Source organism: Pelodiscus sinensis, chromosome 1 (genome assembly GCF_052426305.1).
Source record: "Pelodiscus sinensis isolate ZL-2025 chromosome 1, ASM5242630v1, whole genome shotgun sequence".
Taxonomy (NCBI): Eukaryota; Metazoa; Chordata; order Testudines; family Trionychidae; genus Pelodiscus; species Pelodiscus sinensis.
Window position 1 is genome coordinate 98731730 of NC_143052.1, and position 20496 is coordinate 98752225.

At 43.0% G+C, this 20496-nt stretch overlaps 1 protein-coding gene across 2 annotated transcripts in view; it reads right to left on the reverse strand.

Annotated features, from left to right (window-relative positions):
* RFX4 (regulatory factor X4) overlaps positions 1-20496 on the reverse strand; it is a 152162-nt gene that overhangs the window by 120639 nt on the left and 11027 nt on the right. For both annotated transcript variants that reach the window (XM_006137986.4, XM_006137987.4), the window contains exon 2: positions 6407-6493. In XM_006137986.4, coding sequence (XP_006138048.1) covers positions 6407-6493 — 87 coding nt within the window. The remainder of the gene's footprint in view (positions 1-6406; positions 6494-20496) is intronic.

Below are 20496 nucleotides of genomic sequence, written 5' to 3' on the forward strand. Positions count from 1 at the left end.
AAAAAGGGGTAAACAGTGACCCCCTACCCTAACCCTAACCCTGAAAAGAGTTTCAAAGGGATCTCACAAAACTGGGTGACTGGGCAACACAAGGGCAGATGGAATTCAGTGTTGGTAAGTGCAAAATAATGCAGATGGGAAAATATAATCCTAAAGATAGATACAAAAATGATGGGGTTTAAAATAGCTGTTACTACTCAATAAATCATTGTGGATAGTTCCCTGAAAATATCTGTTCAATGTGCAGTGGCAGCCTAAAAAGTAAAAAACTAACCAAATATTTGGAATCATTAGGAAAGGAATAGATAATATAAGACAAAATACCATATTGCCGCTATATAAAGGCATTATGTGCCCACATCTTGAATACTGCATGCAGATCTGGTCATCCTATCTAAAAAAAGATATATTGGATTTCGAAAAGGTACAAAAAGGGCAACAGAAATTATTAGGGGTTAAAGAACATCTTCCATATGAGGTGAGATTAACAAAACTGGGATTTTTCATCTTGGAAAAGAAATAACTAAAGGGTGGGGGATATATTAGATGTCTAGAAAATCATGAATGCTGTGGAAAAATAGAATAAGGAAATGGTATTCATTCCTTCACTAACATAACATAAGAAGCTGGCCCAATTAAATTTATAGGCAGCAGATTTGAAACAAACAAAATAAATTATTTTTTTATAATCAGCTTGTGGAACTCTTTGCCAGGAAATGGTGGAAAGGCCCAAACTATAACAGGCTTCCAATAAGAGCAAAATAAGTTCAAGGAGGGTAGGTCCATCAATGGCTACTAGTCAGAATGTGCAGGAATGGTGTCCCTGGCTTCTGCTTGCCAGAAGCTGGGAATGGGCAACAGGGGATGGACCGAGACGATTGCCTCTTCTGTTTATTCCTTCTGAAGCATTTGGCATTGGCCACTGTCGGAAGATAGGATACTGGACTAGAAAGACCTTTGTTCTGACCCAGTATGGCCATTCTGATGCTCTTATACAGAGCTGAAATATATCTGTCCCCTTGATGTAACCCATTAGCTCCCCCTTCACTTTCAGAGCCGAGATAGAGCCCAGGAGTCCTGATGGGGCCTCTCTCTCTCCATAGAGTTAGTAACAAATTAAGAATATACAGTGAAACCTTTGTTATCCGGCACTCTGTTAACCAGAAAACTTTGTTAACCGGCATTGCCCCCGGCTACAATAGTGTCACATCTTCAGGCGCACAGGCCTGGCTTGGTTTACCATGATTGGCTTAACAATTTTTTTATTTAAGAAGTACTAATCATCTTTAACTCAAAATAGAAATGTGAGAGCAACTGCCTCACACTACAAAACTACCAATATTAAAAACTTGAGTTTTACTATTATTGTCCATGGGTTTTTCCTAGGTTGATGGGACCCTCAGATAACTGGAATTTTTAGATAACTGGAATGCCCTAATCCCCAAGTGTGCTGGATTACACAGGTTTTACTGTACATTAACATTTTAAGGCTAGCCAGAGACCCTTAAGTGACATGCCACAAGATGTCTGAATATGTTAGTGTTAGAGCTGAGTGGGTCTAATATTTATTTATTTTACTTTCTTTTATATAGGAATTAGATACAGTGCTCCTGTCAGTTAACTGCTAAGTTGTCTTCTAAAAAAGTAGTAGCCCCTGGATAGAGATGATGTGTGGGGAGGAGGGCAAATAGGATTGGTTTCCCCTCTCCACATTTGGTGCTTGGCTTGTATTGAGTATGCTCAGTAACACTGTTCAGTCCTCAGTCCATGCCCCCATACTCTGACTCTCCTCCCCCATACTCTGACTCTCCTCCCCCATACTCTGACTCTCTTCCTCCCTCCCCCATCGCAGCATGCACAGGTTGCCTGCACACAGACATCAAAATCTGAAATGGCACCCTGAATCACATATACATGTTTTATTGTTTTGGCTGTATCTGTATAGTTCTTTTGCTACCCAAAGTAAAGAGCCATTGTTCTGTAGCCTTTGCACAGTCTCTGTGTCATGTGATTTCATTTATCTCGTGTCCCTGAAGGGGTACACCATAAGCCAGAGTGCCTTCACGGCTGGTGCTCTGGGAAGTGTGTACTTAAGCAGTGGGAGAGGCAGGTCTAGCTGGCTCTAGTTACAGGGCCTACGCTTAGCTATCAGAAGGGAGTGGTAGATAGAAGCTCTGATCCAAAGCTAGGGGCAGTGCCTTGGATCTACTCAGACACAAAAAATGTAAAAGCCCAACGGCTCAGTGTGTGGGCCCAAAATGGCAGTCTGGTGTATCTCTGGTAGGAGCAGCTTTACCAGGTTTTGTAACAGGATAATCAGTTGACACAACACGTCGCCACAGTTATCACTAAAGTCAAGAACTTCTCCGAATTTCAGAATTCAAAGAAGGTAATGAGACATTTATATGGATAAAACTCAACACCAGTCACGTTAAAACGAAACACAAAACAAATACAAAAACAAACTCAAAGGTTTGGAAGGGATATAAACCCTTCTGCTTTGGGGCATAACCCAATCTCTATCCAATATGAAGTTAGGAAGAAGTTTCTGTCCACTCTGTCACTTCTTGCCAACCTCCTCTGAGATATCAGATATCAGACTCTGTTGAAGACTTAATACTGGATTAGATGAGGGCTTCAGGTCTGATTAGTTATGGCAATTCTGTTCTACATAGGTTTAAGAAAAATGAGAAACATACAATTTCTGCTTATTTAGGTGCACTGCGTCAAGGTCATTTTGATGACTGTGGGGTTTGCAGCCATGGCTTCTGTTGTGTCTGTAGGAGTGGCACCACAGAAAGTCCTGAGATTCAGAAATCACTCCCAAGGGTCTGAATAAATACCCCAGCTGTGAGTAAGGTATTAGGTATGGATGCTGAGCCAATGACTTCACATCAGCCCAACAAGCTAACGGTACAGGGATGTGCGAAACTGATAGTCATATAAACTACTTTCACTCCTATTATATGTAAAGGTGCATGAGGAAGCAGAATCAGCACAGACACACTTGAAATATAGCTCTTCTTTTCCTGATCCTGTTTCTCAAAAGACCCATTACAATACACTGGTAAACCACTTAAATGGAATGTCCTTGACCCATCAATAAAATGGCCATTTTAGATTCTTAAAGAACACTGGGGAGTTAGAGTAGGTAAAGCAAAAGAACAGTACCCCAAATAACCACAACTCTTAGTTCAGGGCTACTCAACATACGGCCAGCGGCCCGTTTGTTTGTAGCCCACAGTGCAGTTTGGGTTTAAGCGGGGCTCAACACGCAGCCCCCGGGTGGGAGCCAAAACAAAAATATAGTCAATATAATGATCCTCTGTTGATATGCGTTTTAGTAGTTACATTTCTCGACTGTTATTGCTCACTAAAAGTGCTGTCATATGGGTGGAAATCGGGTAAATATTGCATGGTATTAATATCAGCAGAACTGACTTAAAGGGGGCCTACGTGTTGTGTAGTCTTGCCTTAATCTTTGTATTCATGCCCGTCAGTGTGAAAGAGTCTATTTGCATATATATTTGCATGTACATTCAACCTCACTTAAGTTGCAGCCCTCAACATACGCTGAGAGTATCATTGTGGCCCCTGGGGCTTCCAAAGTTGAGTAGCCCTGTCTTAGTTAGTCCTTGCAATACAGATGGAGTTACCCATAGAGCCCTGCAAATCCATGGATAGCCATGGATCATTTTTGCGGATGCAGACACAAATTTTGTATCTAGATCCTTGCAAATTTGCAGATATCTTTATATAAATTTGTGGATATATAAATATCCGGAGGTATCTGCACCCATGGATGTGGGTGCAGATATCCGCAGATCATTTTTTGCAGATGACGATACCAATTTTGTACCCACACAGGGCTCTCATTATCCAATCAAACAAGCCCAAATCTGCATAGCCCTAACATTCTCTTTATAGACCCAGAACAAAAAGCTCTGGAGTAAGAACTATAAGACTGTAATCACACAGGACCTGATCCAAAGCCCAAAGTCAAAAGAAAGACTTCCACTAGCTTGGGCTATGGACGTGATCCAAAACTCACCAGAGTCAATGAGAATCTTTCCACTGACTTTGATGGGCTTTGGATTTGGCCCACAGACATCATAAGTGTTCTGAAAAGTATGACTGCGCACTGTTGAACTCTTTGGCGATAGGCATTAAGGCTTATTAGGTGTCACTTGAAGGATGGCTTTATTCAGGGCTACCACACAGTGTGAACTTGATGCCATAGGAGATTAATGATCTCCAGCTGCACAAAACACGGGCAAACAAGTGGTTGCCGTGAATCTGCTAACATTATTTATAGCAAAATACAGTTAGAAGAACTCTTTAATTTATAAAATAAAACCTGCCCAATGAGTGGCTCTCAAATACAATACACAGTTTGCCTTCTGTGAATTACAGCAAGTGTTTTCAATTTGAGGGTTACAAACAAGTGTCAGGAGGTTCCAACCATCCATCTCTTCCCATATTTCTAAATTGGAGGTTGTCCCACTACTTTCCTGAGCAGATGGGAGCAGAGTCCCTGTATAGAAAGGACCAGTGGGTTATTGTGTAGTCATAGTATCAATACCATAGCAACTGGACATCCTCAGAGTAATGTTCCCTTCATGTAAAACAAGTAAAAGGGACAGTCAGGTAGATTGGGTGCAAAACATGGAGTGGGAGGACTGTTGTTTTTAGTTTTTAAAAGCATAGTAAAAATGACTTTAAAACAACAACAACAATTAAGGGTGTTTCTGTTTTTAGACCTAAGCAATCTCCTGCAGGGGACAAAATGCAAACATGTATTGTAGCATGGGCTAACCTACAAATGCAGAGATGGGACATGACTTGTGTTGTTTATTTTCTCTATCTATACTGAGTAAAAATAAAACAAAAAACCCAGATGGGGAAAAGTAAATGCTGAATTAAAAAAAAACTTAGAATTTTAAAAGCAACTTATCTTAAAAATCATTTCTTTGTGATTTTTAAACCTGTTAGTAACAAGCAACAACTAAAAAGTGCTAAAACAAAAGATAGAAAAAAATATTTTTAATTGCCTAGATTTAAAATTGACACTGTCCCTTCAATAACCTAAGGTGGTATTATCATAGGTAAGGGCATATTTAACATGCGATTGTGATCAGAGAGTGTCTAATTTCTAAGTACACGACATACATTAGGAAGGATTTATTAAGTCACGGTTTGCTATTTTATTCTGCATTTCAAATATCTAGTCGTCACCTTTTAAAAACAAAACAGATGATTTTGCTTTCGATCTAATTCTGGCAGTTGCATTTTATAGGTCATAACTTTTTACACAGAGTGCTGAATCCTGCAACCTATTCTACACAGGCAAACCCCTGCACCCACACAGAGCCCTACTAAAGCCCTGACTCTCTACAGATAACACTGCTTCCTCTTGAATACGTTTTAAATGGGATGCTAGCCAGTGTTTCTTCTAACTTTTTCAATCCATGTGCAGAATAAATGGTGTTCTGTGCACCAAGGCATGTACAGATATGCACCATCAATAGAAACATCTGCTGCTGGCTGTGGACAGCTGCTGGCATTCTGCTAATCAGCTGGGCAGCTGATCTCTCTTGGGTGGCCACCCAAACACTCAGCCTACAGGGAACACTGATGCTAGCAAACATTCCAATGAAAACATGTATACAGCTAGCAGCTATCACAGCAACCTGACTCTTCGGACTACACAACTGAAACACTTTTCCATTCCAACAATGGCTACATTTGGAACCCTGAATATACACTATCTTGCATTACTTAGATTGCAAGCTGTTTGTGGCACTTATCTATACAGCACTTAGCACAATGAGGTCCTGATCCATGACTGGTTTCTGCAGCTATCACCACACAAATAATAAATAACAATTTTAAATCTGCTTTTCAAATGACAGGTATAGTGTAACTGCCCTTTCCTGTTATAAAAGGGTCACATTATTTACCAAATCATTGCCGTGAGAAACAGCAAGGTGAAACTAAGTTTACATCTATGCTGCAAGCCAAGATGTGATTGCAGTACTGCTAAAAATGGAAATTCAAATGTGGTAGCCCACACTTGAGCAAGGGCTGTACAAACATGCCAGAACTCATGCTCAGGGTATGTACTTGCATTGCTAGGCCCCATTGCATTGCTAGCAGTGACCCCATGTTTGCACTGCTAGGTTTAGCTCTGTTAGCATGGGCATTCCTATCTAAGCTGCAATTATCCCTTGGATTGTAGGGTAGACATACCCTCATTGTAAGGCATGTAATTTTCTCTTTGTATATTTAATAGCATGATGAAATAAAGATAGTTTTTGAACATAAACATTAATGTTACAAGGGCATGTTAGCTTCTGCACTAGGACAATCCCATAACCTCACTTAAACTTAATGAAAAATTACTTACTTTCATCATTAGAAACATTCCCCAGAGAGGTGTGACTGGAATACCGTTTGTTTTCACTTTCATTGAGACATCTTTCAATCCAGCTCTCTGCAAAACAACAAAGTTGCTTTTTTGTCTTTTGTGTAAATACGAATCTTTTGGATTGTTTCAAGTGTACAATACAATGTCACACCGCAATTTTTGCTAAAAGCCTTTCTGTTCAGTTTCACTCAAGACTTGCCAGTTCATTGTACAAGAAGAATCCTCTTCCTCCCTTTGACTATCAGATTTCCTTTAAAAAAAAAACCCCACAGGCGGAGTGAGATGTGTCTATGCACATTAGGAATCTTTTTCAGGGTGACCGATCATTTATCTGACACATCATTTAATGTGACTAGACAAATAAAGGGCTCTGTTCTCAAATTCCTTCAAAATTACACAGGGATTTGAAAAATACACTCTGCATACATTTCTAGGCCTCAGTCTTGCAAAGACTTAAGCAAGATTTCAATGAGACCCTTTACGTGTATAAAGTTAATCACAGGTGCAACTCTTGGCAGGATTAGAACCCCACACAGAGATATCCACTCAGATGGACACATGCCCTCATGAATTCCCTCCTCCGAACAGCTACAAGGGTCCAGCCTTGGAGATCTGATTACAGGCCTGAGACCTTACACTACCAGCTCTTCAGGGTAAGGATAACATCTTCTCATGTGTTTGCTGTATAGCTCTTAGAACAATGGAGCCAGGAGTGTGGCTGGGACCTTTAGACACTACTGCAATAAATATAATTCTTCCTCTCACAAAACTAGTATTAACAGTCATGTGCACAGACAGGAAGGGGTAGAGATTGGTGGAACCAACCATGGCACTAGGTGGGATAGGAAGAGGGAAAGGCTGTAAAAGTGGCCCCATACTTACAGCAGGTAGAAACCCAACTGAGAAAAGACAAACAGTAAGTAAAGTTACTAAAGTAAAGTAAGTGAAGTTAATTAGTCAGCTAGCCAGGGCCAAGAGCATTGAAAGGGACCTATAAGACCATATACCTGCCACCTACATGACTCAGTCAAACACAGAAGGCAGAGCTAAAGCATTTGTGTTACGGTGCAGGGATGGGCTGAGGTCCAGAGGGCATGATTGTCTGTGAGCTTTATCATCCTGGTCAGTAACCACAGCACTCTGTCATTGTGTGGGCAGCTCATGGCAGCACTAACGCATGTACAGGCAGTCCCTGACTTATGAACGGGTTACATTCAGAACACCTGGTTGTAACTCGATTTGGTTGTAAGTCAGAACTTCCCTTAAACGCACTGTCCACGCTGTTCAAAAAACTTGACCTACATGGTTCTCAACTCGAAAATATTATAATGGGGTTAATGGGAGGTTGGTCGTAAGTACCTACAGTCGTAAGTCGATGTGTTCATAAGTCGGGGAATGGCTGTGTTGTGTTCTTAGAGTGTGCATGTGATTAGGTATTTTAAAATGATAAAATCAGAACTTGGACAACTTTGGTTCAGAATTGAGTTTGAATAAGCAAAGACAGAGTAATCATGGCCAGTTAACACCCATGCAAGTAGCCTCATGCACTCAGGTGCCCATACATACACAAGAGGGATCCATATCGGAGAACTGAAGAAGGGCAATGTGAAGGACCCTGCTAAAATCTACAGTTATAATTTTACACATGCTCTTCCAGCTGGTTAGCCACTCGACTACAGGTTGCTGCAGCTTCATGTTGTACCCTCCCTATGTCTCTATTTCCTTGAAGTCCTACAGCACCTTAGGGCATATCCACACTAGGAAATTATTCAAAATAATTTATTTCCAAATAATAACTCCCAAAATAACTATTTTGAAATAGCATGTCCACACTACAGGGAAGCGTCAAAATTAGTCTGAGGCAGGCTCCCTTAATGTGGACGTGCTACCTCAACTTAGAGCGCCAGGAAGCACTGGGGAGTAATTACTTTGAATGACTCTGGGGAGTAGTTATTTCAAAATAGTGGTAGTGTGGATGCTGCACAATACTGCTATTTCAAAATAACTTTCGAAATAAGTATTATTCCTTGGGGGAAGCAGGAGTTATTATTTAGATGTAACAGGTTTGGTAGTATGGACGCTCTGCTTGTTATTTTGAAATAAAGGGAGTTATTTTGAAATAACTTCCTTGTGAAGAGCAAGGCTTAGATCAGGGCTACGCAACTTTGCAAGCCATGGGGGCCATAATGATATTCACAACACATGCCGAGGGCCGCAACTTACGTGTGGTTGCACATAGGTGCAAATATATATGCAAATATACACAAATAGCTTCTTTCATACTGACGGGCATGAATACAAAGATTAAGGCAAGACTACACAACACACAGCCCACATTTAAGTCAATTCTGCTGATGTTATTAAAATTAAATATTTACCTAATTTCCACTCTTATGACAGTGCTTTTAATGAGCAATTACAGTCCAGGAATTTAACTACTAAAACGCATATCAACAGAAGACCATTATATTGACTTGCCATTGTGGAGCATGTTCCCAGTGGAAGCCATATTCAAAGGATCCCACCCATGGGCCGCATGTTGAGCCCCATGTAAACCCAAACCACATCGCAGGCCACAAAGAAATGGACCCCGGGCTGCATGTTGAATAGTCCTGGCTTAGGTTACGTCTACACTACATCCCTCTGTCGGTAGAGGGATGTAAATGAGGCATTTTGAAAGTGCAAATGAAGTGGGGATTTAAATATCCCACGCTTCATTTGCATAATCGCATCATGGCGCTCTTTCGAACAAGCGCCATTTCTAAAGTAAAACCGCGGTCTAGACGCGGTTCTTTTGAAAATGGCAGGCTTTTTCGAAAGATTCTGTACATTCAAAAAAGGAGGAATACAGGATCCTTCGAAAAAGCCTGCTGTTTTCGAAAGAACTGTGTCTAGACCGCGGTTTTACTTTTGAAATGGCGCTTGTTCGAAAGAGCGCCATGACACGATTATGCAAATGAAGCATGGGATATTTAAATCCCCGCTTCATTTGCACTTCCGAAGTGCCTCATTTACATCTCTCTGCCGACAGAGGGATGTAGTCTAGACGTAGCCTTAGAGACTAACAGATTTATTAGGGCATAAGTACTAGCATAACAATCAATCAAATTAGGACTAAGGATTTAAATTGGCTCTCTCACTAAAAAGGCAATTTCCCCTCTCTTAGTATTCACATCCCCCCATCAACTGCTGTGAGTGAGCCATGCACACCATGACTGAATTGGCCTTATTAACACTAGTCCTATATTTGATTCTTTTGTTATACTAGAATATATATATATATATATATACACACACACCTGCCCCTATAATTTCCACTCCAATTCATCTGATGAAGTGGGTTTTACCCAGGAAAGCTCATGCCCTAAAAACTCTGTGGGTGCATCTAGACTGGCAAGATCTGCTTTTGCGCAAAATCTTGCCACCTGTCTACACTGGCCACGAGTATTTGCGCAAGAACACCAACTTTGTACTGTACAAAATCAGTGGTTCTTGTGTAAATACTCCGATGCTCCCGCCCAGGCACAAGCCCTCTTGCGCAAGTATTCTTGCGCAAGAGGGCCAGTGTAGACAGCCAAGTTAATTTCTTGCGCAAGAAAGCCCGATGGCTAAAATGGCCATTGGAGCTTTCGTGTGCAAGAGAGCATCTACACTGGCACTGATGCTTTTGTGCAAAAGCAAATCTTTTGCGCAAAGGCACATGCCAGTATAGACGCTCTCTTGCACAAATACTTTTAACGGAAAAACTTTTCCGTTAAAAATATTTGCACAAAATCATGCCAGTCTAGACGCAGCCTGTGAGTCTCTCAGGTACCACAGGACTCCTCCTTGTTTTTGCAGAGACAAACTGACACGGTTACCCCTCTGAGTCTATTCCATTGTGCATTCCTGAAAGTGATATGTTGTGGTATAGCCTCCATTCTCTTATTTATGCCCATATTTGCACGTACCATCTTTCCTTACTCAAATGCTTTGCAGGTTCTATACACAGAGGCAACACATTTACCGTTAGGCAGCAAAGCACCTAACAAGCAGCAGATCAGTATTTTCTCATTTCTAGAATGTATTCCCTTTGCAGATGATGATCAAGGATTTTTCCACCTGTACCTGCTAGGCAGCTAAAGCAAACAAACACTGTGGAAATGCATGGCTATTGTTTCTGATGTGTTTCTATCCTCTTTTAGGAAAGCTTTTCCTCTTTCTATCACCCCCAGAATAATCATACATCAGAACACCTTTAGCCCACAGCCTTAAAATCTTACAGTAGGACCTTGATAATGAATCTGTACTTTACCCAGTCATGAGCCACAAGACTGCACTATTTCCTGGCTTTTCCTGAAGAAAAGATCCTGCTAAAGTTTTGCTGCAGGTAGATCCACTGTCTAACAGCCAAATGCCTGGCATCTGGTGTTCTGACCACACCCTGAAATCTGGCCTTTCCCTCCTGCTCCTTCAGTGCTGTAGGGCAGAGGGGTAAGCTCTCTGCAGTGAAAAGGAACCAGATATTCAGGGTTACAGCAGTGAGGCCTGGGAATAGGGTTGCCAGCTTTGGCTGGATGTATTCCAGGAGGTATCATCCTATGGCATCATCTTTAATTAAAGATTCATTTAATTCCTGGAGGCTCCAGGACAATCCTGAAGGGCTGGCAGCCCTATCAGAAAGGCCTCTCAGAATGGCTGCCCCACCCTCTTTGTGGGGGGGAGGGCTCTGGAGAGAGCAGCCTTTGCTGCTTTAATGCACCTGATGGCATTGCCCAGCAGCTGGGGTTAAAGAAAACATAGCTGCCACTGGCTCTGAGGGGAGAGATTGATCCACTGCTCTTCCCTTGCTCTTTATCCTTCTAAGGAGAACTGTGTGAGTCATCTGAACAGAGAGCTGGCAACAGCCAACTGTATTTCTCTTCAGGACCTGGGCTGGGACTTGGGGGCAAAGCTTTTCTAGGTTTTCTATGATGGCATTTTTTCTTGTCAATATCTTTAAACCAACTGAGCCCACTGTTCTTGATTAATAGCACAATTTACATAGTCTCATTTAGAAGGCTGGTAAAATACATTACAAACTATAGTATCTTCCCACTTCTTAATACAGTCATCTATGGGATAAGACACAGCTGCTAATTAACAATGTACTACAACATTAAACCATTTAGTGGTAAATCCCCCCACACAACACTATTTGCAGCTGCCTGGGTTCTCCCCTGTGGTCTCACATTCAAGTATTTATCAAACCTCCTCCAGTTGAAAAAAGTATTTGATCTGTTCAACAGTAGAAAATAGAGGAAACTAGACCTGAGTCCCAACGTTGTGGAGATTATTGGCAAATTTACCAAATAACAGAGCAAACTACAGAGAATGGCTGAAAAAAAGGCCTGCTTCTTTAAATGAGGTGGCTAGTAGGATGAGCTGAGTGATGTAAATCTGGCTGTTGCAGTCAGTGCTAATTGGTGCTGTCAGACATTCACACAGGCATTTCCTGTGCACCTGGTTCAAGATTTCCAAAACTGTGTCCCTAAAATAAGTCTCCTAAAACCATATTTAGCATCTATAATCAGTGAGTTTTGCAGCTGTGATTTGCTGTAGTTTTGCTTGAAGTCAGCTGGGCTCTTCCAATGTGGATCTAATTCGGGCATCAAAATGCAGATTTGCAAGTAAGGGCAAAATATGGTTTACATTGTTTTTTAGAGACCAGCTGACAAGTAGTTTTGGCCCCAAATTAAATGTGGAAGAAACTGTTGTTTTTTTTAAATTCTCATAAAACCTAACATCCAACACTAATAAGAATTTTTTCATGCATTTCGTCAAAGTACAAGCATTTTTTGCAGAAATGTAAATATTGCTGCCAAAGACTTGTAGACTCCAAATATTGCACTAATAAAAATAAAAAGAGAGCAAGAAATTGACTAGAACCAAAAGGGAAGCTAATTAGACTTGTTTCCCATCTGAGCAATAAAATAAAATAAAAAACAAACTAAAAAGTGACAAGTAAATTTGATCTTTAAACTCTTTCAAACCTTAATAAAAGAGGCCCTGACCCTACAAAAACCACCATATGGGCAGACTCTTAAATTTGTACAGACCCCCTACAGATTTCAACAGGGCTCCACGCAGGTTGTTTTTGCAAGACTGAGGCCTAAGTATTCTGTGAGCTTGAGGTCTACTTATTAGTTGGTTAGTTTAACTAAGTACATTCCCCACAATAATAATGTAGGTATGAGCGCCATTAAACAACCAAAGCACATATGTTTATTGCTGGAATAGAGACAATGGCAACTCCTCTCCTATTGCTAGGGGAGTTTCACTTTCTACCTTCTGCAGGAAGAGCACACACCTGTCCACCCCAACTGTACTCTAAGAATTATATCCCAAGGTACAAGTCCTTCCCACACTGCAGGAGTCAAACCTTTTATGTTGTCTGTATGTAACCAGTAAAATTTAATGCAGTCACCTCATGGAGACTCTCTACAGCAGTGGTCTCCAACCTTTTTAAGCATGAAATCACTTTTTGAACCCAAGTCAATCCAGGATCTACTTCAAACCCAAATACCCCTGCCCCACCCCTTTGCCAAGGCCCCACCCTCCTTACTCTGTGAAGATGGGGTATAGGAGAGGAGGACAGAGTGATATCAGCGCCCCCCCCCCCCCCCGCTTCTGTCTCCCCCACCCTGCACAACAAGCAGGAGGCTTCCAGGGAGCAGCTCTGAGGCTCTGGTCAGGAGCAGCAGGGCAGTAGGGAGAGAGGTGGCTGAAATGCTGGCCTTTGATAGCCTCCCAGCCAAACCAGTCAAGATCACCTGTCAGAGGCTCCAAGATCTACTGTTAGATCCCAATCTACTAGTTGGTAACCACTGCTCTACAGTGACTCAGTAAAGTAACTTTGTTTGGCCTGGTCTTCACTTAGACACTGTGGAGATCAATTTCCCAGGGATCGACTTTGTGGGTCTAAATTGACCACTGCTCACTCTCCCATTGACTGATATGCCATAGCAGAATAGGGGAATAAGGGAAGTCGACAGGAGATTTTCTCCCGTTAACCCCCCGCAGTGGGGACTCTATGGTATGTCAAACTAAGGTACATCAATGCCAGCTACGCTATTCACATAGCTGGAGTTGAGTATCTTAATTCAACTTTGCCACTAAGTGTAGAGCTGGCCTCACACTATTAGTAAAGAACACAAGTAAAATACATTTTTAATACATTTTTTGAGATGACAGTGCCTCTTTAAATATATCAGGGACTAAAAGTGGTCTGCCAATAATCTTGTCATTTTGTATGGTGCATTTTGCAAGCTTTAGTATATTTTTCTATGTATGTGAAGACAGGCACATTATAAATATACCATTTTTGTATGACAGAAAGAAGTAGATTCTTGAAACAAAGATATTTTTTCATTCCTGATTTTCTTGCTTGATTACATAAGAACAGGATAGATAACTGCAGAGTGCTTTCATAAAGGCAATTTGAAGGTGTTTCTTCAAAGTAATAAGCATTTCCTAGTCTAAATGAAATTTGCCATGGCATATATAAATAAACAGAGAGACTGAAGACTAATGTATATATTAGCCCAAAATATTTGTATTATTGTGTCTAGTGTAAGCACATTCAAATGTTTTCTATGTGGATATTTTAATCTTTTAATTTTAGCTTAAAAGAAAAGAAAGAACCTACAAAAATAAAATGGGCTCCCACTCTGCTGAAAGGTAAATTTTTATTTTTTTTAAAGCTGTTACACATTTACTTCCTACTTCTCTTTCTTTTTTGCCCCAGTCCTGCGAAGACATGGGAATCTCCTCAACTTGAACATGTAAATAGTCTCATTGAATTCAGTGGGACTCATCTCCTCACAGATAGGTTGGACCTTTATAATCTGGACTTCCCTTGTCTCTCAGGTTGGAGCACTCTGTGAAAAGCCAAGGGCCCTGCGCTCAGCAGCTCCCCCCCTACACACACACGCTCCCTCCCAGCATGTCTGGAGTGCTGCAAATAGCACATCTGAAGCATTCAAGCTCAGGGAGGAAGAGGGAGAAGTGGGGAGAGAGGGGACTCTTGAGGGAAGAGGCAGGGTGGCTGCAGAGCTCCACAGCCAGTGACCAGGGCGCAGCCCCATGCAGCCTGGGACCAGCAACCAGGAATGTAGCCTGACAGCTGGTGTCGCGGGCTGGGAGCACAGCCCAGCAGCCACCAGGCTTGGTGTGCTCCCATGGGACTTTGCTCCTTTCCCCCCACGTCCCCCCCAGTCCCCCGCTGCAGTGCTCCCAACCCACCCTGCCTTTCCCCTGGCCAGTTCCTGCTCCAGCTGTGCCAGCCCCTCTGCTGTGGCCAGAGAGGAGCCCACAGGGAGCGCAGAAGGGCCAGCATTGACCTCCCCCTGGTCTGGAAAATTCCCTGGTTTGTGACCAGTCAGATCCCAAGAGTGCCAGACAAAGGAGGTACAACCTGTATTTAACAATGGGAAAATTCATGTGTTTAAAGTTAAATATGTGACTATGACTTTGCAGGGCTGGTGCCTTTTTCTGCCTTCTTATCTCTCGCTTATTCCCTTCCATTTCCTTACCTTAAACTCAGTAAAGCTCTTCTCTGTAGAGCAACAAGCATGTTTTCATTTACGTTGTGTTTCTAAACTGAACTGGGAAAGAGGGACTGAGATTTCCCAAAGGAAACCCAAATATATGGATGCTTGGACAGATTAGATTTGTACAGATTGGACCTCTCTTGTCTGGCACCCTCAGCACCTGACCATCCCAGGTGAGGGAATTTTCCAGACAAGGGGAGGTCCCCTGATACCAGCCCCTCAGCCCGCTGCCCCTCCCCACTGCCAGCTCCTTTAGCATAGCAGGGCTGTCTGCAGGTCAGCCCCAGCTCCGCTGCCAGCCAGCGAGGCAGCTCCAGCCCCACTGCCAAACAGCAGGTTGTCCAATTGGGCTGCTGCAGCCCCAGCCCTGCAGCCATGCAGCACGTGACCCCAACTATGCTAATTCTGCTGGCTGCTGTGGCCGGCTTCCTCTCCCAGGATGCCGTGGCTGCAATCCTGGCCCCGATGCCAGGCAGCAGGCAGCTCAATCAGGCTTCTGCTGCTGCTTCCACCTGGGCTGCTGCAGTGTCTCCCCCACCTCCCCACATACACCTCTCAGGCTGACGTGGCCCAGCCAGACTTCCCCTCTTGGGCTGCTGTGGCCTAGAACACGCTGCCGGGTGGAAGACAGCCCTGATCTCTCTCCTCCCAGGTTTCTGTGGCCCTACTGCTAGTAGACTGGCAGGGTTGCACCGGGCTCTGAGCTGCTGGCCTCCCTTCCCTGGGGTTCTCTCATCCACGAACATCCGTGGTCGTGCCAGACCATCGATCTTGCCAGACAAGAGAATCCCAGATTTGGGAGGTGCATCCTGTATTGGTAAATGTCATTAACTGTACACGTATAACTCCAATGAAAAAAATGTTTTCATTGATAATGAAATTTACAAATAGTCAAAGTAAGAAAAATGTTGCTTGAGAACTTAGTGTGGTTTCACTTACAGATATTTACTTTGTCTTTGGATGTGCTGCTGACAATTTGGCTACGTCTACATTGGCCCCTATTCCGTAATAGGAATGCTAATGTAGCACTTGGGAATAGGCAAATCCGCGGGGGATTTAAATATCCCCCGTGGGATTTGCATTTTCATGGCTGCCGCTTTTTTCCAGCTTGTAGATAAGCTGGAGAAAAGCGCCAGTCTGGACGCGATCCTCCAGAAAATAAGCTCTTTTCCGGAGGATCTCTTATTCCCACTTTCAAGGGATAAGTGGGAATAAGAGATCCTCCGGAAAAGAGCTTATTTTCCGGAGGATCGCGTCCAGACTGGCGCTTTTCTCCGGCTTATCTACAAGCCGGAAAAAAGCGGCAGCCATGAAAATGCAAATCCGCGGGGGATGTACACAGTTCATCAGGGTTAACCTCTGGCAGGATGTGAGATGGTTTGTTTACCCGAGTGTCCGCAGGCATGGATCCCCAAAGCTTCCAGTTGCCACAGCTCCTGTTGGTCAGGAATGGTGAACCGCAGCCACTGGGAGATGCGAGTGGCTGTGCCTGTGGACACTCAGGTAAACAAACCGGCTGTGTCTAGACTGGCCCCTTCTTCGGAAGAGGCATGCTAATTTCTAACTTTGGAATAGGGAAATCCGTGGGGGATTTAAATATCCCCCGCGGGATTTAAATAAACATGTCCGCCGCTTTTTTTCCGGCTTGGGGAAAAGCCGGAAAAGAGCGTCCAGAGTGGCGCGATCCTCCGGAATAAAGCCCTTTTCCAGAGGATCTCTTATTCCTACCTGAAGGGCTTTATTCCAAAGTTAGAAATTAGCATGCCTCTTCCGAAGAAGGGGCCAGTCTAGACGTAGCCACCATGTTGCAGTTCACCAGTGGCCAACCCTGACGAAGTGCATATTGCTGGCACAAGGGAGGTTCCCCACCCTTATCCTATGTGAACTGACTTGGTGATCATACAAGTGCGGAACCCAACTGGTTATACCTTTCCAGCAGGATTGTGAACCTGTTCCTAGATCGTAAGTGTCGAAATCAGGAAAAGGTGTGACTCTAGGCATCTGTGGTGGCCGTCTCTGGAGAAACACTACTGACTGTATGGTTCATGGAGACAGACCTCACTTTTCAGCTCTAAAGGTAGAACCATAGAACACTAAAACTGGAAGGGACCTCGAGAAGTCATTGAGTCCAGTGCCCTGCTCTCATGGCAAGACCCATTACTGTCTAGACCATCCCTGATAGACATTTATCTAACCTACTCTTAAATATCTCCAGAGATTCCACAACCTCCCTAGGCAACTTATTCTAGTGTTTAACTACCCTGATAGTTAGGAACTTTTTCCTAATGTCCAACCTAAATCTCCTTTGCTGCGGTTTAAGCCCATTGCTTCTTGTTCTATCCTTAGAGGCCAGGAAGAAGAATTTTTCTCCCTCCTCCTTCTGACACCCTTTTAGATACCTGAAAACCGCTATCATGTCCCCTCTCAGTCTTCTCCTTTCCAAATTAAACAAGCTCAATTCTTTCAGAATTCCTTCATAGGTCATATTCTCTAGACCTTTAATCATTCTTGTTGTTCTTCTCTGGACCTTCTCCAATTTCTCCACATCTTTCTTGAAATGTGGTGCTCAGAACTGGACATAATCCTCCAACTGAGGCCTAATCAGCACGGAGTAGAACAGAAGAATGACTTCTACTCAGGTTTAGCACCCTTTCTCCTGATACTTTATGCATAGAGGTAGGGGGATGGGCGACAGAACATCTTTCTTCCCCCCCCCCCCTTCTCCTATTTAGTTTGAGTATCCTTATCCTCTAATCATAACTCCGGTCATCTGAAGAAGTAGGCTGTGCCCACGAAAGCTCATGATACCATCTACGTGTTTTGTTAGTCTATAAAGTGCTACCAGACCATTTGCTTGCTGTTTTTTTCTCGTGTCTTGCTCACAACACACCTGTTAATTAATCCCAGAATCATGTTTGCTTTTTTTGCAACAGCGTCATACTGTTGACTCATGTTTAGCTTGTGGTCCACTATAACCCCTATATCCCTTTCTGCTGTACTCCTTCCTAGACAGTCGCTTCCCATTCTGTATGTGTGAGAGTGATTGTTTCTTCCTAAGTGGAGTACTTTGCATTTGTCCTTATTAAACTTCATCCTGTTTACCACAGACCATTTCTCCAATTTGTCCAGATCATCTTGAATTATGACCCTATCCTCCAAAGTAGTTGCAACCTCTTCCAGCTTGGTATCAAACTTAATAAGTGTACTCTCTATGCCAATAGCTAAATCGTTGATGAAGATGTTGAACAGCAACATCTTTGTTTGTTTGTGTGTTTGTGTGTTTGTTCATGCATGCATGCAACAGGGGGTGAAGAAAACCCTCTTGCTGGGGCCAGAACGTAACTGGTTTATAGTTATTTCCTGAGCATGCAAACAGATGGAACAATGGAGCAAACCTATCCCTAGCATCACTCCCCTGACTTTATCAGTTACCCCTGGATTGAAGCTGACCCAATAGCTATAAAAGACTTGTTTAGTTTATCACAAGGGTGCTGACTGTGTAGCCTCACGGCAACTGTTTTAAACTGATAATAGTTAACTGTTTTAGTGCTAATCAATTGAGCATTAACATCTAGCTGTGCTTATCCATGGTAGCATGGAAATTAGCATGGAAACGATCTGGCAAGTTTAACCACTTTTGGGGGCCCTGCTAATGTTGTTTCCTACTGAGCATTCTCTAGGGCTATGTCTACACTCATGGCTTCTTGAGCGAGAAATATGAAAATGAGGCTAAGCGTGGAATATCGCCAAGCCTCATTTGCATATCTAATGAGCTGCCATTTTTGCAGAAGAGGCTCTTGCGCCAGAAGGAGCTGTCTACACTGCCCCTTCTTGCACAAGAAAAACTCTCTTACGCAATGCCGTTATTCCTGAAAATAATCAGTGTAGCAGCATTGTGCAAGAAGGTGCAGTGTAGACAGCTCCTTCTGGCGCAATAGCCTCTTCTGCAAAAATGGCAGCTCATTAGGTATGCAAATGAGGCTCGGCGATATTCCACGCTTAGCCTCATTTGCATATTTCTTGCACAAGAAACTGCGAGTGAAGATATAGTCCAGAGCTTTTTCTAGTCCAGTTTTAAATGTTCCATTCTTTCCCAGGAGATGTTATTATGAACTCTAATAGGAATTGTATCACCAACCTAATGTTTCTTTTTCTTAAATTCATCCTGTTACTCCTAGTTGTTATACCAGGGCTTGGAGTGAGCATTACAGGAAGAGAGTCGCCATGGGAAGGGGAAAGAGAAAAGGGAAGAGGGGCACCATCCAGGGCTACGTCTACATTGGCCAGTCTTGTGCAAGAACATATGCAAATGAGGTGCGGTGATTTGCATACTTGATGAGCTGCCATTTTGCACAATGGGCTTTTGTGCAAGAAGGAGCAGTCTATACTGCTCTTTCTTGTGCAAAACCCCTCTCTTGTGCAAGAGCCATTCTGCCGCTTATTTTCAGGCAGAACAGCTCTTGCGCAAGAGGAAGTTTTTGCACAAGAAAGAGCAGTGTAGTCTACTCCTTGCTCAAAAGCCCCTTGCGCAAAATGGCGACTCATTAAGTGTGCAAATGAGGTGCGGCCATATTTATCGCCACGCCTCATTTGCATATGTTCTTGCGCAAGACTGTCCAGTGTAGACATAGCCTATGTGTATGTCTATACTACAGAGTTTTGTCAGAAAAATGGCCGTTTTTCTGACAAAACTTGAGGAACGTCCACAGTGCAATTGCGTTCTTCCACAAGTAAATCGAAAGAACAGAGTGGTTTTTCTGGCATTGGTAATCCTCATTCTACAAGGGAGAAGTCTTTTTGTGAAAGAGCTCTTTTGCAAAAAGGAGTGTGTGGATGGGGAAGAGGGATTTCTTTTGGAAGAAAAGGAAAGAGGAAAAAGTACAGATTCCCTGGCGGCCATTCCGTCCATAGCAATCACAGCTTACATGTGAGATAGCGTCCCGGCGGTCTGGATGCTATCTTTTGAAAAAGCAGATCATTTTTTCAATGCACTTTTGCAGTGTGGATGCTCTCTTTCGGAAGAAGTTTTTTCAGAAGATCACTTCCCAAAAAAACCTTCTTCCGAAAGAAGCCTGTAGTCTAGGCATAGCCTATGAGAGGGAAGATGAAATAGCAGAGGAAGGTGGTGAAAGGAGTGTAGAGGAGAGAGCAAACCACAAACCAGGATGGAAGCTTAGCAAGAGGTCTATGAGTCAAGTACCACCAGAACATTCTCCCCTCTGCCCTGTTCAGTTCTTGCTGCCAATAATATAGAAAACTAGTCTAGCAGAGTTGGAACTAGCTCTATAACAGGGTGCACAACAAGTGATTATAAAGCAGCAAGTCATGGACGGGCTATACCAAGCTAGCTATACAGGCACACACCGCTTGCTCTGGCTAGAAAGTGACTCGTGCCTGGCTCTCTCCTTAGCTCCTGTAATACATGCTGTTTAGTTCTAGTTGCCTACACCAAATAACTACATCACCTGAGAGGTACACTAGCATGCACTGTTGGAAGTG